Source organism: Thunnus albacares, chromosome 3 (assembly GCF_914725855.1).
Source record: "Thunnus albacares chromosome 3, fThuAlb1.1, whole genome shotgun sequence".
In the NCBI taxonomy this organism is placed as follows: domain Eukaryota; kingdom Metazoa; phylum Chordata; class Actinopteri; order Scombriformes; family Scombridae; genus Thunnus; species Thunnus albacares.
The window spans coordinates 20,747,537-20,763,385 of NC_058108.1; the positions used below are offsets into that span (position 1 = coordinate 20,747,537).

Genomic DNA, 15,849 nt, shown 5'->3' on the forward strand with positions numbered 1-15,849 from the left:
GACTGGGATCTTTTCAAGAATGCTACCAACAGTCTGGATAAGTACACAGAGGCTATGATGTCATACATCAGCTTCTGTAAGGACAGCTGTGTACCATCATGCACCAGGGTTAGTTACAACAACATACCGTGGTTTACAGCTAAATTCAGACAGCTAAGGTTGGAAAAGGAGGAAGCATTTAGGAGTGGGGACAAGGACCGATTTAAAGAGTCTAAATACAGGTTTAGGTAAGAGATACTAAATGACTGTACTCTGACTGTACTCTGAGAAACTTCAACAGCAGTTCTCAGATAACAACTCGGTCTCTGTCTGGAAGGGCTTCAGATGGATCACCAACTTCAAACCAAAAGTCCCCCACTTCAGTAACAATTCACGCCTGGTCAACAACCTGAATGAGGTCTACTGTCGATTTGAAAGACAATAGGACAGTCCTGATACATGCCCCCTGACTCAAGCTATTATCTCCAGCTCTCCCACCTCAGCAGGGGGCCGGGCCACTGCACAACTGGCCACCTCTGAGTTCCTCCTCTTTTCTGAAAACCACAACAACTACTCTCTCCATCCTGGAGAGGGACGTTAACAGGCTGTTCAAGACACAGAACCCCTGCAAAGCAAAAGACTCTGTCTCTCCCTCTACCTTGAAGGGTTGTGCTGACCAGCTGTCTCCAGTCTTCACAGACATCTTTAACACCTCATTGGAGACATGCCACATGCCATCCAGCTTCAAATCCTCCACCGTCATCCCTGTCCCCCCCAAAAAAAGGCGCACAGAAGACTACAGACTTGTCGCCCTGTCATTTCTGGTGAGGAAGTCCTTTGAGTGCCTTGTGCTGTCCCACCTCAAATCCATTACAGACCCACTGGACCCCCTGAAGTTCGCCTACAGAGCCAACAGGTCTGTGGACAATGCTATGATGGCCCTGCACCTCCTTCAGGTGCATCCTCCAGCACCTGGACTCTGCAGGAACCTACGCCAGGATCCTGTTTGTGGACTTCAGCTCCGCCTTTAACACAGTCACCCAGGCTCTGCTGCAGGATAAGCTCTCCCAGCTGCATGTGCCTGACTCCATCTGCAGGTGGATCACTGACTTCCTGTCTGACAGGAAGCAGCATGTGAAGCTGGGAAAACACGTCCCTGATTCCTGGACCATCTGCACCGGTTCCCCTCAAGGCTGTGTCCGTTCCCCTTTACTCTTCTCCCTGTATACAAACAGCTGCACCTCCAGTCACCAGTCAGTCAAGCTCCTGAACTTCGCGGATGACACAGCACTCATTGGGCACATCTCTGGTGGGGATGAGACTGCCTACAGGTGGGAGCTTGACCATCTGATGACTTGGTGCAGACAAAACAACTTGGAGTTTAACGCTCTAAAGACAGTGGAGATGGTTGTGGACTTCAGAAAGAACTCAGCCTCACCCATCCCCATCATCCTGTGTGATTCCCAAGTCGACACTGTGGAATCCTTCTGCTTACTGGGAACCATCATCACCCAGGACCTCATGTGGGAGCAGAACATCAACTCCCTCAAAAGGAAGGCACAGCAGAGGATGTACCTCCTGCAACAGCTGAAGAAGTTCAACCTGCCAAAGTCAGTGATGGTGCACTAATACAACGCCATCATTGAGTCCATCCTCACCTCCTCCATCACCATCTGGTACACTGCTGCCACTGCCAAGGACAAGGGCAGACTGGAGCGTATGATTTGCTCTGCTGAGAGGGTGATTGGCTGCAGCCTGGCATCCCTCCAGGACCTGCTTGCCTCCAGGACACTGAAGCGAGCGGGAAAGATGATGGCTGACCCCTCCCACCTTGGACGTAAACTTTTTTGAATACTGCCCTCCAGCAAGAGGCTGACATCTATCTTGACCAATGCCAGAAGAACAGTTTCTTCCCAACTGCAGCTGGCCTCATCAACAAGGCCCGGGACCTCCACTGACATGGACTCTATCCCACTCAGACACTACATGTCATATTAATGTGAAATGTATAATCTTAGATTGCACATATGTGAACTCATCACATCTAACACGTCGTGTTACATTAATGCAATTACTTGAATTCTTCGTATTATTACAGTTGCAGATTACATATACTGTTTATACTGTGAACATTTGGACATTCCCAGTCAATATTTTATGCATTATACTTTTTAATCTCTACAGCTCTCTTCACTTAAAACATAATTTTTACTTATTTTTTATCATAAAATTGTATTTATATGTTTATAATAACTGTCTTTTATGGTAGTTGTATTTTTCTCATTTTGTATAGATACTTGTTTTTTCACTTACCTTCTATTTTTTGATTGTTATGCACCACTACACCAAGACAAGTTCATTGTATGTGAAAACTTACTTGGTAATAAATCTGATTCCAATTCTGATGCTCAGAGCTGGAATTTGATTACTGTAAACAGTTACCAGACATCCATGAAAACCTTGTTTTGGGGCCGGTAATTTTGGTCCAAGCCACATAATATTTTGTGGAATTTTGCTGAAATATCTATGACAGTTGAGTGATGGCACAAACAAAGTAATCCATGACAGTTTCTTTGCTTATTTAAATAAACTACTTATGACATTACAGCTTATGACCTCTTGACAAAGAGAGGAATTGCCTTTGCGAAGAGCTCTGTTTTCATAACAGCAGTGGTTTATTCTGTACATACCATGGCCAAATTCGGGACAACATAGTCTTAGAAATGTGTTGACACTTTGTCAAGCTTTTAAATAAACATTATGTTTCAAGTGGATGTCTCAGAACTCCATGACCTCAATACAGCATCGTGCAACTGGTGCCTGAACTTTTTGACCAGTCCTTTGCAGGCTTTTAGGTTAGGCAGTTACCTTTCACCCCTGGTCCCGAGCACTGGCACCTTTATAAGGGTGTGTGCTTCTTCATGCCATCTTCAGCCAGTAAGTGTGGGTGCCTATAATACCATAATTATTGCAGATGACAGATGACACAAGGACTGATCTCTAAAAACAGTTCTGAAACCTAAGACAACTTATTGTTGACTCAAGGAAGACCAGAAGTATAACTGAGTGTACATAAAAGGTAATGTGGTTTGGTCTTCTGTTTCAGAGTGAACTATACAGATGATGTCTCATGCTCATCTGACACCTCCTGTTTACAGAAGTGCCCATATCACTTTAGAAAACTGAGGAGAAATAACCTGGCTGACCAACTGTTGGTGAACTTGAATTAGTGCATCACAGAATACATTCAGTGAACAGTCGGTCAGCAAGACAGCAAAGAACCTCATAGGGACACAATCACCTCCTCAGTGATCTACAACACAGTGCTTCCCTAGAAAGTCTTCCAAATCATCAAAAACCCGACCAAGTCTGAAACCACCTGTTGTCTCCGTGCATCTGACATGCATTACGTTATCTGGGGTTGGCCAATATCACCTAAAATCAATATGATGACTGATTCTCACATTTATCTTGGTAATGATTAATGAAGCAATATCTTATTAAAGACACCTGTGCACAGGATTCTGAGTTAGTCACTCCATCTCAGTTGAAGTGGACCTCGAGGTCCACTCTATTTCACATCTCTGTGAGTGTGACTATCAAAATGAGTCATACTACAAATAAATTTGAACAACACATTTATGGCCTCTGTTCTCTCATTAGTCCATCAGCGAGATGTTTTAGAGTATGGAGTGACAGTATTTTAATGCTTGTGTAATTCACTGCTGGGTGTAAAACAACCTGCTTTAGCCTTCAGTCTGTAGTCTGGTAGTGCGGGGGGGTTCTACTTACCCCTGAAGTTGTAGCTATCTTTTAACCCCCATCACCTTACTGAGTTGCTGGTAATCAAAATTTGGGAACACTCTGTAACATTTATTTTCTGACAAATTGTAGCCCATACTTAACATTTACTGTTACTCTCACGGTTTACTGTTGACCTGACTCCGTTCTGATGGTCACCACACGCCACACTTAGTGCTCCCAAAGTAGTTTTTTTTATGTCTACTTTTAGCTTAGTTCTGTTCTGTATTGTGTTGACTGAAGCCAGATTTTGCCCACACAACTGACATGACATCTTTTCGTCTGTAACAGCTTTCTTATCTGAACCTGCCCTTATCTGCTTTTCTCCGGCTGTTTTGTCTATTCAAATTAGACTGGACACTGGTTAATTATTGTGGCAGTTACTTCTAATCGCCAGGTGGAACAATGCCAACTCCACTTATGAAGTGAACCCACACAGCCCATTCTGACTGGTTGTGTATTTAGGCCTAATTGGTTAGATTAATAATGGTGATTTAATTTTTTTATTGTGCTTTTAATGGGTAGGCAGCACCCTGTATGAAGGAGTTAATGTATCAAACAAACCAATGTGACTGAAGTTACCTCAGTAAGAGTCATAATGTTAGTTTGGTAACTTTTCAATCAATTTCCCAGCCCTAACATTAACATTTACGCCTGTACACCTTGTTTCAGAAAGTTTGGTTAAGGGCTATTACACAGCTGAACACTGCCTCCAAACTTTGTGACCAGCTCAGAACACCCTGTCCTCTGAGGAAGACATGCTGTGCGATGTAAACTCTCCAACTGTTGTGTGTGTTAATGAGCCACTTTTCACTGCTAAACATTCTTCTAAGTATTGATTTGCTTTTATTTCCAACAGAGACCATGACGACCGCCACCTCCCCCATCTTGTTGAAATGGGACCCCAAGAGTCTTGAAATCCGCACCCTGACTGTGGAGAGGCTTCTGGAGCCCCTGGTCACACAGGTAGTTCTATTAACTCTGTGATGCAAACATAACAAAATAAAGATTAAAAAAATGCAACATATTGATTGAGAAAGAACAAAATCCAAGTTGATGTTTTCTGATGCAGAAGTTTTCTAAAGTCGATGCCGTCAATGGTAAAGGCCTAATACACATAAGTAGCTTGTTATAGCTTAGTATAAGAGCAAAATGGATTACTTTCTGGTTACTCCTTGGCTGGATTACTTGTTACAAAGATGTTAAACTGTATTGGGTTACAGCCAAGAACTTTGGCTCATTGCCACCCACTTTGTGTGGCTTCCAAGCTGAACAGATGGCTGAACATGACTTTAGTCACCCTGGTTTACCAAGTCTGACAAGAGTTGGATATCGCTTAGATTTTGAAGATTCAGATTGAGATTCTGAATTTGTTATTTGAATCTGGTTTTGTCAGAATCTTGTTTCAGATTATTGTCATATTCTTTTAATAAAATGCACTTTATTTCAGATGTACGTTTTACATATAGTGAGAATTGAAGTCCGTATACACAGTAATTTTTCATAAATGGAAACATATTCAGTGATTGTTCTTGGTAACAAGTTTGAATAAACAGAATAGTCTTTCTTCTTGAGCTGAATATTGTTGTTGCTTGAGCAATATATGCGCCTTTGTTGCAAGAATGCAGTAATTAAACTTTGCCATAACTACTGTCCTGAGTGTAGGTTAGTGTTTACAATATTGTCTGCCAATGGATAATGAATAATGACAATATTTGTAGAATTGACTGAGTTCAATTCTACAAGACTTTAAAGTTCGTGTTGCCTCTATCAAATTACATAAAGGAGCACATTAACTGCAGGATGGTTGAGGCATGCTCCCACAACTAGCTTACACAGTCTGTAATGTTCTGTTTTCTGGCATGAGGTGGTATCCACACCATATCTCAAGTAACTTTCAATCTCTGCAGGTTTATTTTCATACGTTGCTGACATGAACAGAAACTTTTGTCCGCCTGAAAGATACTCCAGGAAGAACATACATTTAAGAAATCTTAAAATATTTTGTCTGCTGTGGGAAATAGTCAGTATGGATGTAACTCTATTCCCTTGAGAAAATCACAGGCAAGAATTTTAACTGTTGGACCTGATGTCACTGTCCCCATCTGGAGTAAGACCAGAGGCAGGCACAGCCGCAGCGATGGCACTGATGTAATCAGTGTACAAGCAGCCGCCTCCTGTGGTCTGATGTTCTTTGGCTGGCTGCAGTGTACTTTTTGTTTAACATTTTTTAATAAAATCCCATTCTTTTAACTTAATGCATGGTCACCCCAATGCTGTCATAGCAGTCATCCTCTCTGTGATCTCAGTTTTTGGTGGAGCTGTAATTCTTTTACTGCTTCTGCAAAACAGTATGTTTTTAGTGACGCTGTGTATTGCCTCAATTTCTACATTTCTTCTTTCACTTTTCACTTTTCAAGTTATTTTGTCATTCCACTATGTTTTCAGGGTCCTGGTATTGTGCATGCTGGCTCACTGTCACACTGTCATGGCTTTAACTTGGACACATGAATAGAATGGAGCCATTGTTAATGTTATTAGTAACACCTTTGCTTTTCCTACTATGACAACTCAAAAAGTCCCACTGTGAAAAAGCCTGAGTCCAGCCCCGGTCTGACAACAAAATTTTCAGCCCGTGTCGGTGTAAAGACAGAATCCACGGTTTTGAGAGAAATGCCACAGTTGTATGAGATGTCTCCTGACTCCTGACAAGCTGTTCCAACAATTGTGGGCCAGATCTGGAGATTGTTAAACATGTAATGACATGCTGAGTGCTGTTGCTGACTAAACCAAAGCCTTAACTGACCCTAATACTACAGTTTGTCCCCTAACAATAACTACAGCAGTCACTGAGAAATCAGTTTGCCATCAATGTTGGTGATGTGTGCTTCCATCCATACAGTTCATTTTAACTGAGTCTTTACATTTATTGAGGTTAATTGGATTTATAAACCAACAAAACTGTCCAGACTCCATTTTACTTAATGTGAATTGGAGTTTTCACATTCTGATGCAAGTGTTAGCACGGTGATAGAATAACAGAATATGCATCTTGCCCTCGTTTTTCCAGAAATCCACTACAAAATCAAGCAGACGCATAGTAATTGCAAAATTAACATAGACTCTAGGTGAGAGTGTACCTATTTATTTCAGAAAGACTGGTAACTACCCAATTTCTTCAGTATACCTAAATAAAGCTTCCTCATTGCAAGTATGGTTGACCCACTGATTTTGCAGATACTGGATTTGGAAAGGCTAGATTTACCCACAGCCTGGGACTCAGAATCTAGCCTGTTTACTCTTTGGTGCCCTAGAGAATGTTTAAGTATTGATTGCAGACTTTTTGCCAGCTTCACCTGTAACAGCAGCAATACACAGCCCTTTTATCTCCTATTGCCTACTTCTTATGATTGCTTACTGTTGGAGACAAGGGACTCAAAGTGTCTGGATTAATCTGAACTTCCACACAAAACCCTCATATACCCACTTGTTTTCATTATATAGTCATTATATTTGACTCAGAAGTGGGACTAAGTCATTGTTTAGTCTCAAGTCTTCACATTCAAGTCCAGAGTCCTAAACAAGTCATAATACATTCTTCAGCAAATTACATCTGAGCACCAACAGGGTAATTGTTGGAGGTTTATCGAATGAGAGTAGCACATGAATGCTGTTATTTCTTTTTCAGTCTTTCATGGTAGTACATGAATAGCCTTGAGACACTTCAGTAAACAAAAAATACAAAAGGTTGTTGTGCAGATGATGAAACGAGGTATAGGCTGTTTTGAAAATAAGAGATGAAAGTGCTGAACTCAACAATAAAAATCTTATCTTATTCTCATGAAATAAAATGTCTTTGCAAGCTTTTATTCCATAGAAGAATCCTCCACGCTGTGGTTTGGGAGGGTAATACGTCTTTGAAGTTATATGGCTCAAATCCAAATAAAGTCACAGATCATTGGTGTACAATGTCCAAGCTGAATTGCACCCCTTGTTGATATTGTCAAATTGTATTGAAATTGTAACATTTGTGACTTAAGTCTGACTCAGATTCAAGTCATATGAGGCTCTCAAGTCCAAGCTTCTCATTGAATTTTCTTGTTTTTTTGCCTGGTGATAAATGTTATGCGTCACACCACAGTGATGCAGCCTTGGGGGATAAATTCTCCTCAGTGTTACAGTTCTCATATCGATAACAAATGGGCAACCGTAACCATAAAAAGAGTTGGGAAGCTTTTGAATATGATCTGTGCAAGTAGACATTTCTTGTTGAATCCACAAAAAGAGCACTGAATGTCACAGTGTGTGTTCCTGCATTGTTTTAACCACTGAACAGACATTGCAACATAAGTGCAAATTCTGATTATCTTTGCATCAAAACTTTACTACAGTGATTGATTATTCCTGGAACAACTCCCATTGTGCCTCTCCTTTCTCATGGGTAGAGTCAAGTTCATGGCAAGCCACCAAAATACAGTCAGGGAAGAAAATAATATTTGCAGCCAAAGAAACTGCGTAATCATGCCAATAGAGACTTTCAGTAATTCCAAATGAGTTTACCAATAAATAGGTGATATGATTTTATTGTATCCAGTCATCCTATGTATTCATAACGGAAAGAGGTGGCTGAGTTTGTGCATGAGTTGGGAATATGTTTTACTCCTGTTTATTTTTATAGAATTTTAAGGTTTAGTAATTGTTGGACATCAGACATCACCATCTGTCTCCTTATCTCGACCTGTGTAACTTCATGGGTTTTGGGCTAATTAGCTTTAATTGGATTATATTATAACTTCCAATGAACCGCCATCTTGGAAAAGGACCCAGACATGCGTTTTTCAACTGGCATCGTCACCCTAGTTTGAAAAGCATTCGCATCACCCATCTGAAAAAAAAAACATACTAAAATATATGCTTCAATTTTAGGTTGGCTTTAGTGGAAATTATCTGCAGGTAGACATTTTTTAAACCCAGATGGCTTCCATGTAGATTTACATTGAGTGTATTTTGTGTTTGTATTGCCTGTCAGCCACATCCTATGTTTGTTCTCACGAGTGGCCATCAGAGTGACAAGTAGGTAATTGCTTAATGTTAGGAGGATGAAAGGCTGATGAGCTTCCTCTCTGAACACATAGTGATGATTATTAATTGCTATCTAGCAATGCCTGACTGCCCTAACAGCAAATTATGTGTCTGACTGCCAAACTTTTTTTATTTTGAAAATGATGTGTCTCCCCCATGACATCTTCATTTCTTTTTATTGAAATTGACTTTTGCTGCAGTGATCCCTGAATGAATTCAGACAGCTTTATTCTCAGTGTGTGAAGTCCCTAACATAATGCTTATTGATTTAGCCAAATAAGAAAGAGTTCAGATGTAGGTCTGTTGTCAGAATGGTCAAATAACAATAATATCTGGAACCTGTTATGGTCTAGTGGATATTTACTAGAAGTTTCTTGACAGTGACATTAAATTGAGATTTTGTGTCGTGTTCTGTTTGTCATTATCCTTTTTACTAAATGATCTGTAACTTGATTTGCTCCTTCCATCTAATTGCCACCTTTCTGAATTGATAGATATTACAGTTAATGATTTGTCATCATCTACTCTACTGCACAATAAAAGTTATATGCTGCAACAAAGATGCTATTCTAGCAAAATGTGCACACCAATGGGAATAAGCACAATAGCCAACTATGGTAGTTCATCTTTTCTGCAATTGCATTGGAAGTGTGGAGCATTTTCGGATATGAACGAGAGACTATGATTGTTTTTCCTGTCAATTTGGATGATTCAGTGTGCTTGGATAGAATAAAAGGTTGCCTCAGGAGAATAGACAAACAGGCTCACCCTGACATTGCTTGAGATAGCAGGCTCATTTATCATGAACAAGCCTCTCTTACCACCGCTAGATTCCTGGGCAAGTCTATAGCTAATAATACTGAGGGGCGTACTTTATCACTCCATATGAAGTCAACATGCCTCTGATATAGTAAACATTTTTATACTGCAGGCGATAGCAATATTTTTTGAAAAAATTATGGGAAAATAGCCTTGAGAGCCAGGTGGTTTAAAAAAACAACAACAAAAAAACAGGTACTAGATATGCACAGTATCTTGATATGGAAACGTAGGACCAAGAACAGGAACCAACTGGCCAGAATGGTAAACATGGCTGGATAAAGTTTGCAGGTTTTAATACAACCATAGAAAATGATAACATAATGCCTTCATTCAACTTTGCAAGACATAGTTCTTGTTGCCTGATATCAGACAGAAATGTCAACTTGTTACACTCCGTTTCCATCTTCAGTCTGACATTGCTTGGTTTTGGCTCGTCCGTTTCCAACATGGTGGCCAGGTCACAAACTTTCTCATATTGCAGCTGAACAGTACACTAAAATATGTTACTGAAAACATTTAAGGTAAGAAATAGGCAATGCAATAACAGAATATTGATTCATATTTGATCAGCACTACCTAGTTTTACTCCTCTTTGGTTCTGGTGCACAGCTTGACAACAGCTTGACAACAGCTTGACAACAGCTTGACAACGGCGTTAGTCCCGCCTGCAGCGCTCATTGGATCGATTGCTTTTTCAACCGAGAAACCACTGTTTCATTTCATGATGCCAGACCAACAGAATCAGTCAACTCGACTCAGTGGAATGGGCGGATTCAGAGGTCTTGACCCAGGCAATAGGTCTTGGCTTTTGGGAAATGGGGGTCAGCTGCTGACTCATGACAGGCATTTTATTTATGCATGGTCTTGATTGTTAAAAGGCAACATTTAATATGCTAAATTATAAAGAAATGTGTTGCAGTGCTCGCTTTCTGTGCCTTTTATATTGATGATAGGAGAAGATAGTGCTGTTCCACGATTCTTTGCTCCAATATTACTGATAGATTAATTTCTATCTGGCCAGTGAATTTAAAGACAAACATTTGGGTAATGATACATGTCTTCAAAGCTTCTTCATTATGTGCCCTTAAATACAGTGCAGGGGAATCTGAAATGAAGTCAGTGTTTAATTATGAGGACATTAAAGTCATTGTTGCATTATTTAACATGACTTGTGCAGATAATTGTGTCCAAATATGACTGAAAAAGTTTACATTTTAGTAAAAAGAAAAAGGAAAGACTATCACTTTAATGATCACAGAATAGACATTTTCTTAAAAAAAAAAACACATCACTGGACAGGACGTGTTGTGAATTTGTCTGCAGACATTTTAAATTCAATTTACAAAGGGACAAACTGTGCTCTACAGCCTCATATTGACTCCATGTCAGTTCATTACTGTGCACTGACAGTGATAATTAAACAAAAGTGAGCCTTGCCATTCAATGTGTCCTAGCGCTTGTCCTGCTGATACAGTGGATTTAGATTTGCACTTCTGGTAAATACAAGTGTGCTGATCCTAGAACTAAGTCTCACATGTTGTAATGTGTTTCCTGTTATCATTTCACAGCAGGAGCTACTAATGAGGTAAAAACTCTCCAACCTAAACATTCAGGGTGAGAGGTGTATAGGGGCTTCATCAAAGCTTGCAATTTCTACTGTCAAACACTATTTCATCAGAGAATTTTTTTTTTCACCTCTCTCTCTCTCTCTCTCTCTCTCTCTCTCTCTCTCTCTCTCTCTCTCTCTCTCTCTCTCTCTCTCTATCCCCCCCCCCCCCCCTCTCTCTCTCTCTCTCTCTCTCTCTCTCTCTCTCTCTCTCTCTCTCTCTCTCTCTCTCTGTCTCTCAAACACACTGAATCTATTTTAATCTTCTCATATCTTTGTATGTTTATTTAGTCTTTGCTTCCACTTCTTGTTCACCCATTCCATTTCATCTTTACTGGTAATATACACAAAAGTAATGCTTTGTTTATCTGTGCGTTATTTGTTGTGTTTGCTCATTGGTCTTCCCTTTCGAGGAACAACTGACAAGGACAACTATAAATATCCTATTTACAACAACAAACAGGCAGCCAGCAGACGTTTTTAATTATCTCTTCAGTAGGAGTTGCCTTCTTATTTCTTTAATATTAGTCAGGTTACAGTCCTCCAATTCTTCTTAAGAACAGCTGTTTGGGGCTTTAAATTAATACAATGATAAACACATTTCCTGTTGAAAGAATATGTTTCAACAAGAAAATTGGGTGGGGGAAGTGCAAAAGTCAGTTTTCTTTAGCCAACTTAGCCTGACTTGGATTTCGATTCCTGTTTAATTTTTGTATTTAATACATTAGTTATCTCCTGGTCAGTACTTTTTCTATCACTCAGCCAGACATACCTGGTAAACCAAACACGAAAAGTGTTAGCCCTTACAGGGTTAAAAGATGACATGAGTACCACTTGTGCAAAACAAAGTGGATTTACCTCCTGATCTCTCCGCCCTAATTCCGCCTCTTGGATGGGATTTCCACCATTGGGATGTTTTGGTCGTTGACATGACATTCTGCCTTCATGTGACATAGAGAAGAGTCTCTCTGCTGTACTGTCCGGTTTGCCAGATCAGAGAGAGCTATCAAACCATTTCCTAGTTATGGTTTCTTTCATCAGGGGCCTCTGAGTCCCCTGGTTGCTTTTGATACTCTTAACATGGATTCATTCATGGTGAGTACTCACTCCAGCCTTGTCAGCACAACGTGTTGCTCTTAATGAATGTTTAATCTCAGAGGTCATCTCTTATGTATTAACTCTGTGTCTTAATAGAACTGGGTGGTGGTATAAGCTACAAACATAGCTGATTCTGGTCCAACACTGTGTGAATTTCTTCAAATGCAAATAACCGATTAATCAGGAATAATTACTGAACTATTACTGCGTGTATACACTGGTAATTCTGCATCAACTGTAGTTCTTTGGTTCTCTCTCATTGTCACATGAGTAAAGGTGAACACTGGCTTGATAATGAAGGCCTTTAGAAAGAAGTTCTTCTTTGAAGATAGACAGGAACTCAGGATGAAAGAGTGAGCTTATTGAACATGGTGAATTAACAGACAAAAAGAAGAAGACATTGTTTGTGTTGCTGCCCGTCGATATTCACATGAATCATTAATTAGTGTCGTTTGGGGCACGTAGCAAAAAGTATTGTTGTGGATGTATCCTTGTTTATTTTTGTTTTATGGGTCATCAAGTTGAAAGCTATTTTTCCTCGGCATATTGGCATATTTGACTTCACAACCTAGTGATGGGCTAGCTGTGCACCTGAAGGGTAGAGTTGGCCGTCAGCAATGGATGCTTTAACCCCCTTTGTTTTTGTATGTCATCCAACTCAAGGTTTGGCTATGAGTACCGGTTGGCACCTGACACACATACACGCACGCTGTAGTCAAGGGGCTTAACATAAAGGGAGGGGAGACGATGGCGGCAAGGGGATTAAGGCTTCATGCTGCATCACTGTCATAATCCATTAAGCTAGCGGAAAAGGAGGAAGCCTGGACCTCAAACAGACACTTTTCGGAGGAGGGAAGGGATGCTATACTTCTCCTCAGAGTTTTCATTGAAACCACAGAGCAGTCGCTCTCAAAGTTGAGTAATATTGGGCACTGCTACTGAAGATGAACTAAGTTTGGAGAGTAGATAATAATAATTTTAGGAATATGATGACAGCTTGTCGACAACAGTAGCATTTTAGGAAAAAACAACAATTTTAGGAAATATGATTTCGTTTAATGACTGGGGTTGTTTCAGAAAAACCTTTATGCTACCATGAGCTAATTGAGGTATCTGCTTTTGAAGCACATCCATTTTTATTGTATTTGAAAATAATCCTCTGTCAGATTGCAGATGAGCCATATTCAGATATTATAAAGTACTGTCTGGATGTTGAAGGCACTGAAGAAATGGGTCTAGCACTTCTTCTGCTTAATTTTTGAATGCAAAGTACGGAAAAAGAAGGGAAAAAGGCTCACGGGATTTGGACATGTGAAGGCCTCCACTCTTTGTACTCTTTTCTATCTCTAGTTTGAATTTAGATGACAGTATTTCTGAGAGGCTTTGACTCCTGTGAGAGGCAGTGATGTTCAAAGTCAGTCTGGAACCCTTGCTTCTTGGCATGCTACCCATCGGACATTTGCCATGTTACAGACGGCAATCCTTCATTTAGGTTTAGAGGAGAAAACAGGGAAATTAAGTGGATGGCTGGGAAAATGGTGACATCTTGTCAAGGCCAGAGTATGGATTAAATAAAATTTGATACCAGTGGGTTAACAATGATGATTCAAGATGTTGTTTTCCACAATAACATAACAGGTCTGACTTGGTCCTGAAGCTACTTTGCAATAATGTGAAATCCATCCTAAACCATTATAGAAAAACGCTACTGAGAATGAATTTGAATTTCCCCTGCAGACACAGTAAATAACTAAAAAAGTAACATTTTAAGTTGGTGCTTTATTCCACTTTTTTATATCATTATGTAACAATCTCTGACACATCTGGGCTCCTTGAGTGTTGGCGTAGTTGGTCCTCCTGCCTCCCATGATCGTGTGACATTATCTCAGTTCTCAGTTGTTTCTGCTGACTCACACACCTGCTACCCCCAAGATTTTTGTGGCCTTATCTTTGTTGGATTTTTTTGTCCTACATGCTTTTTGACAAAACCTTGAAAGTATTTTTGATTCACAGCAAGTTCTCACAATCATGACTGCATGCAGACACTATGTTGTGTAATGCACATCTTGTGTATGAAAGCCTGTAAATTGATTTGATTTTGATACTTCAAAATCAAAATCTAGTGCAGTGACAAAGCATTAGGATTTTTCAATTTTACTTCAAAAATCTCATGTCTGTTTGTTATTTTCTCTTGAACCTTGGGAACTACAACCATACACAGTATGCAGAGCCTTCTTTCTGCCTTTGCTGTATTTTCTCTTGGAAAAGAAAAGCCTTGGTCACAATACCCTCGTAATTGAAAATATTGCATCAGATCAGTGCATTCATTTCAATTTCATTGAAAATCAATGCAATGTTGTGCCCGTTCAGTTCAACACATACCCCCTTGAAGTCACATACACAGGCACACACAGGTACAATGCATGGATTTACTTGCACATCCTCTTGCACTTTCTTTATCTCTTACTTTCATATTTTGTGTATCTCTTACTAGGTCATACAGCTACTACATTCTCTCTCTTTCTTTCCCTTCTGTATACACCAAGCTCTCAACACACACAGATACACACACATACAAACACACTACATTGAAACTGATGGCCTAAGAAAGGTGATAATAGTAAGTAATACTTTTTTAAATAGTAGTTTGATTAGGATGACAGCTGTGTCATTATGCAGAGTGCCCCTGTTAGCTTCTGTCTTCTCATTACTTCTGCCAATGCCTTAGGGTCAGTCCTGGATCTTGTGAAACACACTTTCATCTGTCTTCGGGCTGTATCTTCTGACACCTTGCTATGTCAGCATATGGCTCGCCCCAGGGTTCTGAACAGCAGCCATGCACAGATGCTGGTTGTCCGCTGCCTCCCTGCTTTTTCTACCATAGAAAATACACCACACCAGAACAGATTGCATCAGAAACACAACCCTTGGGTGTATCATTACTTTCACAAGCTCAAACTTAGGTAGACACTGTATGTTCTCGCTGAGACAAGTTATAAAAGTTATTTAATGAGACAGTAGCTAATAGAGAAAATTACTCATGGCCTAAGCTACTGAAGACCCTGTGCCACATATGGACACATGTTCATAGTGTTGACAATCATAGTAAATGTGAGTCAACTGTACTTTTTCAATGATTAATTAATTGAATGGGTACCGAGGACTGGTCTTAAATTGGTATTAGTTCTTGTTTAGCCAGAACCATATTACCAGTAAACTCCAGACCTTGTCTTTTTCATTTGACAAAAGTATTCTATTGCTCATAAAATACACATTGTACACCAACTGCAAGAAAGACTACTTGTACTGTGTATATCCCCAAATCTTTTTGGTTTTGAAATCTTTGAATCTTGTTGAATTTCATCAAGCATTTAAAACTGTTGGTTGCATTCTTTTATTCTTTGTTTCGTTCTCTGCACTATCTCCTCTTTCTATCTCTTTTCAGTTAACAGCTTCACTTT

The 15,849-nt window shown here is 39.9% G+C and overlaps 1 protein-coding gene across 4 annotated transcripts in view; it reads left to right on the forward strand.

The window, feature by feature from the left end:
- ctnna2 (catenin (cadherin-associated protein), alpha 2) overlaps positions 1-15,849 on the forward strand; it is a 337,649-nt gene that overhangs the window by 28,196 nt on the left and 293,604 nt on the right. For all 4 annotated transcript variants that reach the window (XM_044346940.1, XM_044346941.1, XM_044346939.1 and 1 more), the window contains one exon: positions 4,640-4,746. In XM_044346940.1, the coding sequence (XP_044202875.1) occupies positions 4,645-4,746 (102 nt within the window). In that variant the 5' untranslated portion in view covers positions 4,640-4,644. The remainder of the gene's footprint in view (positions 1-4,639; positions 4,747-15,849) is intronic.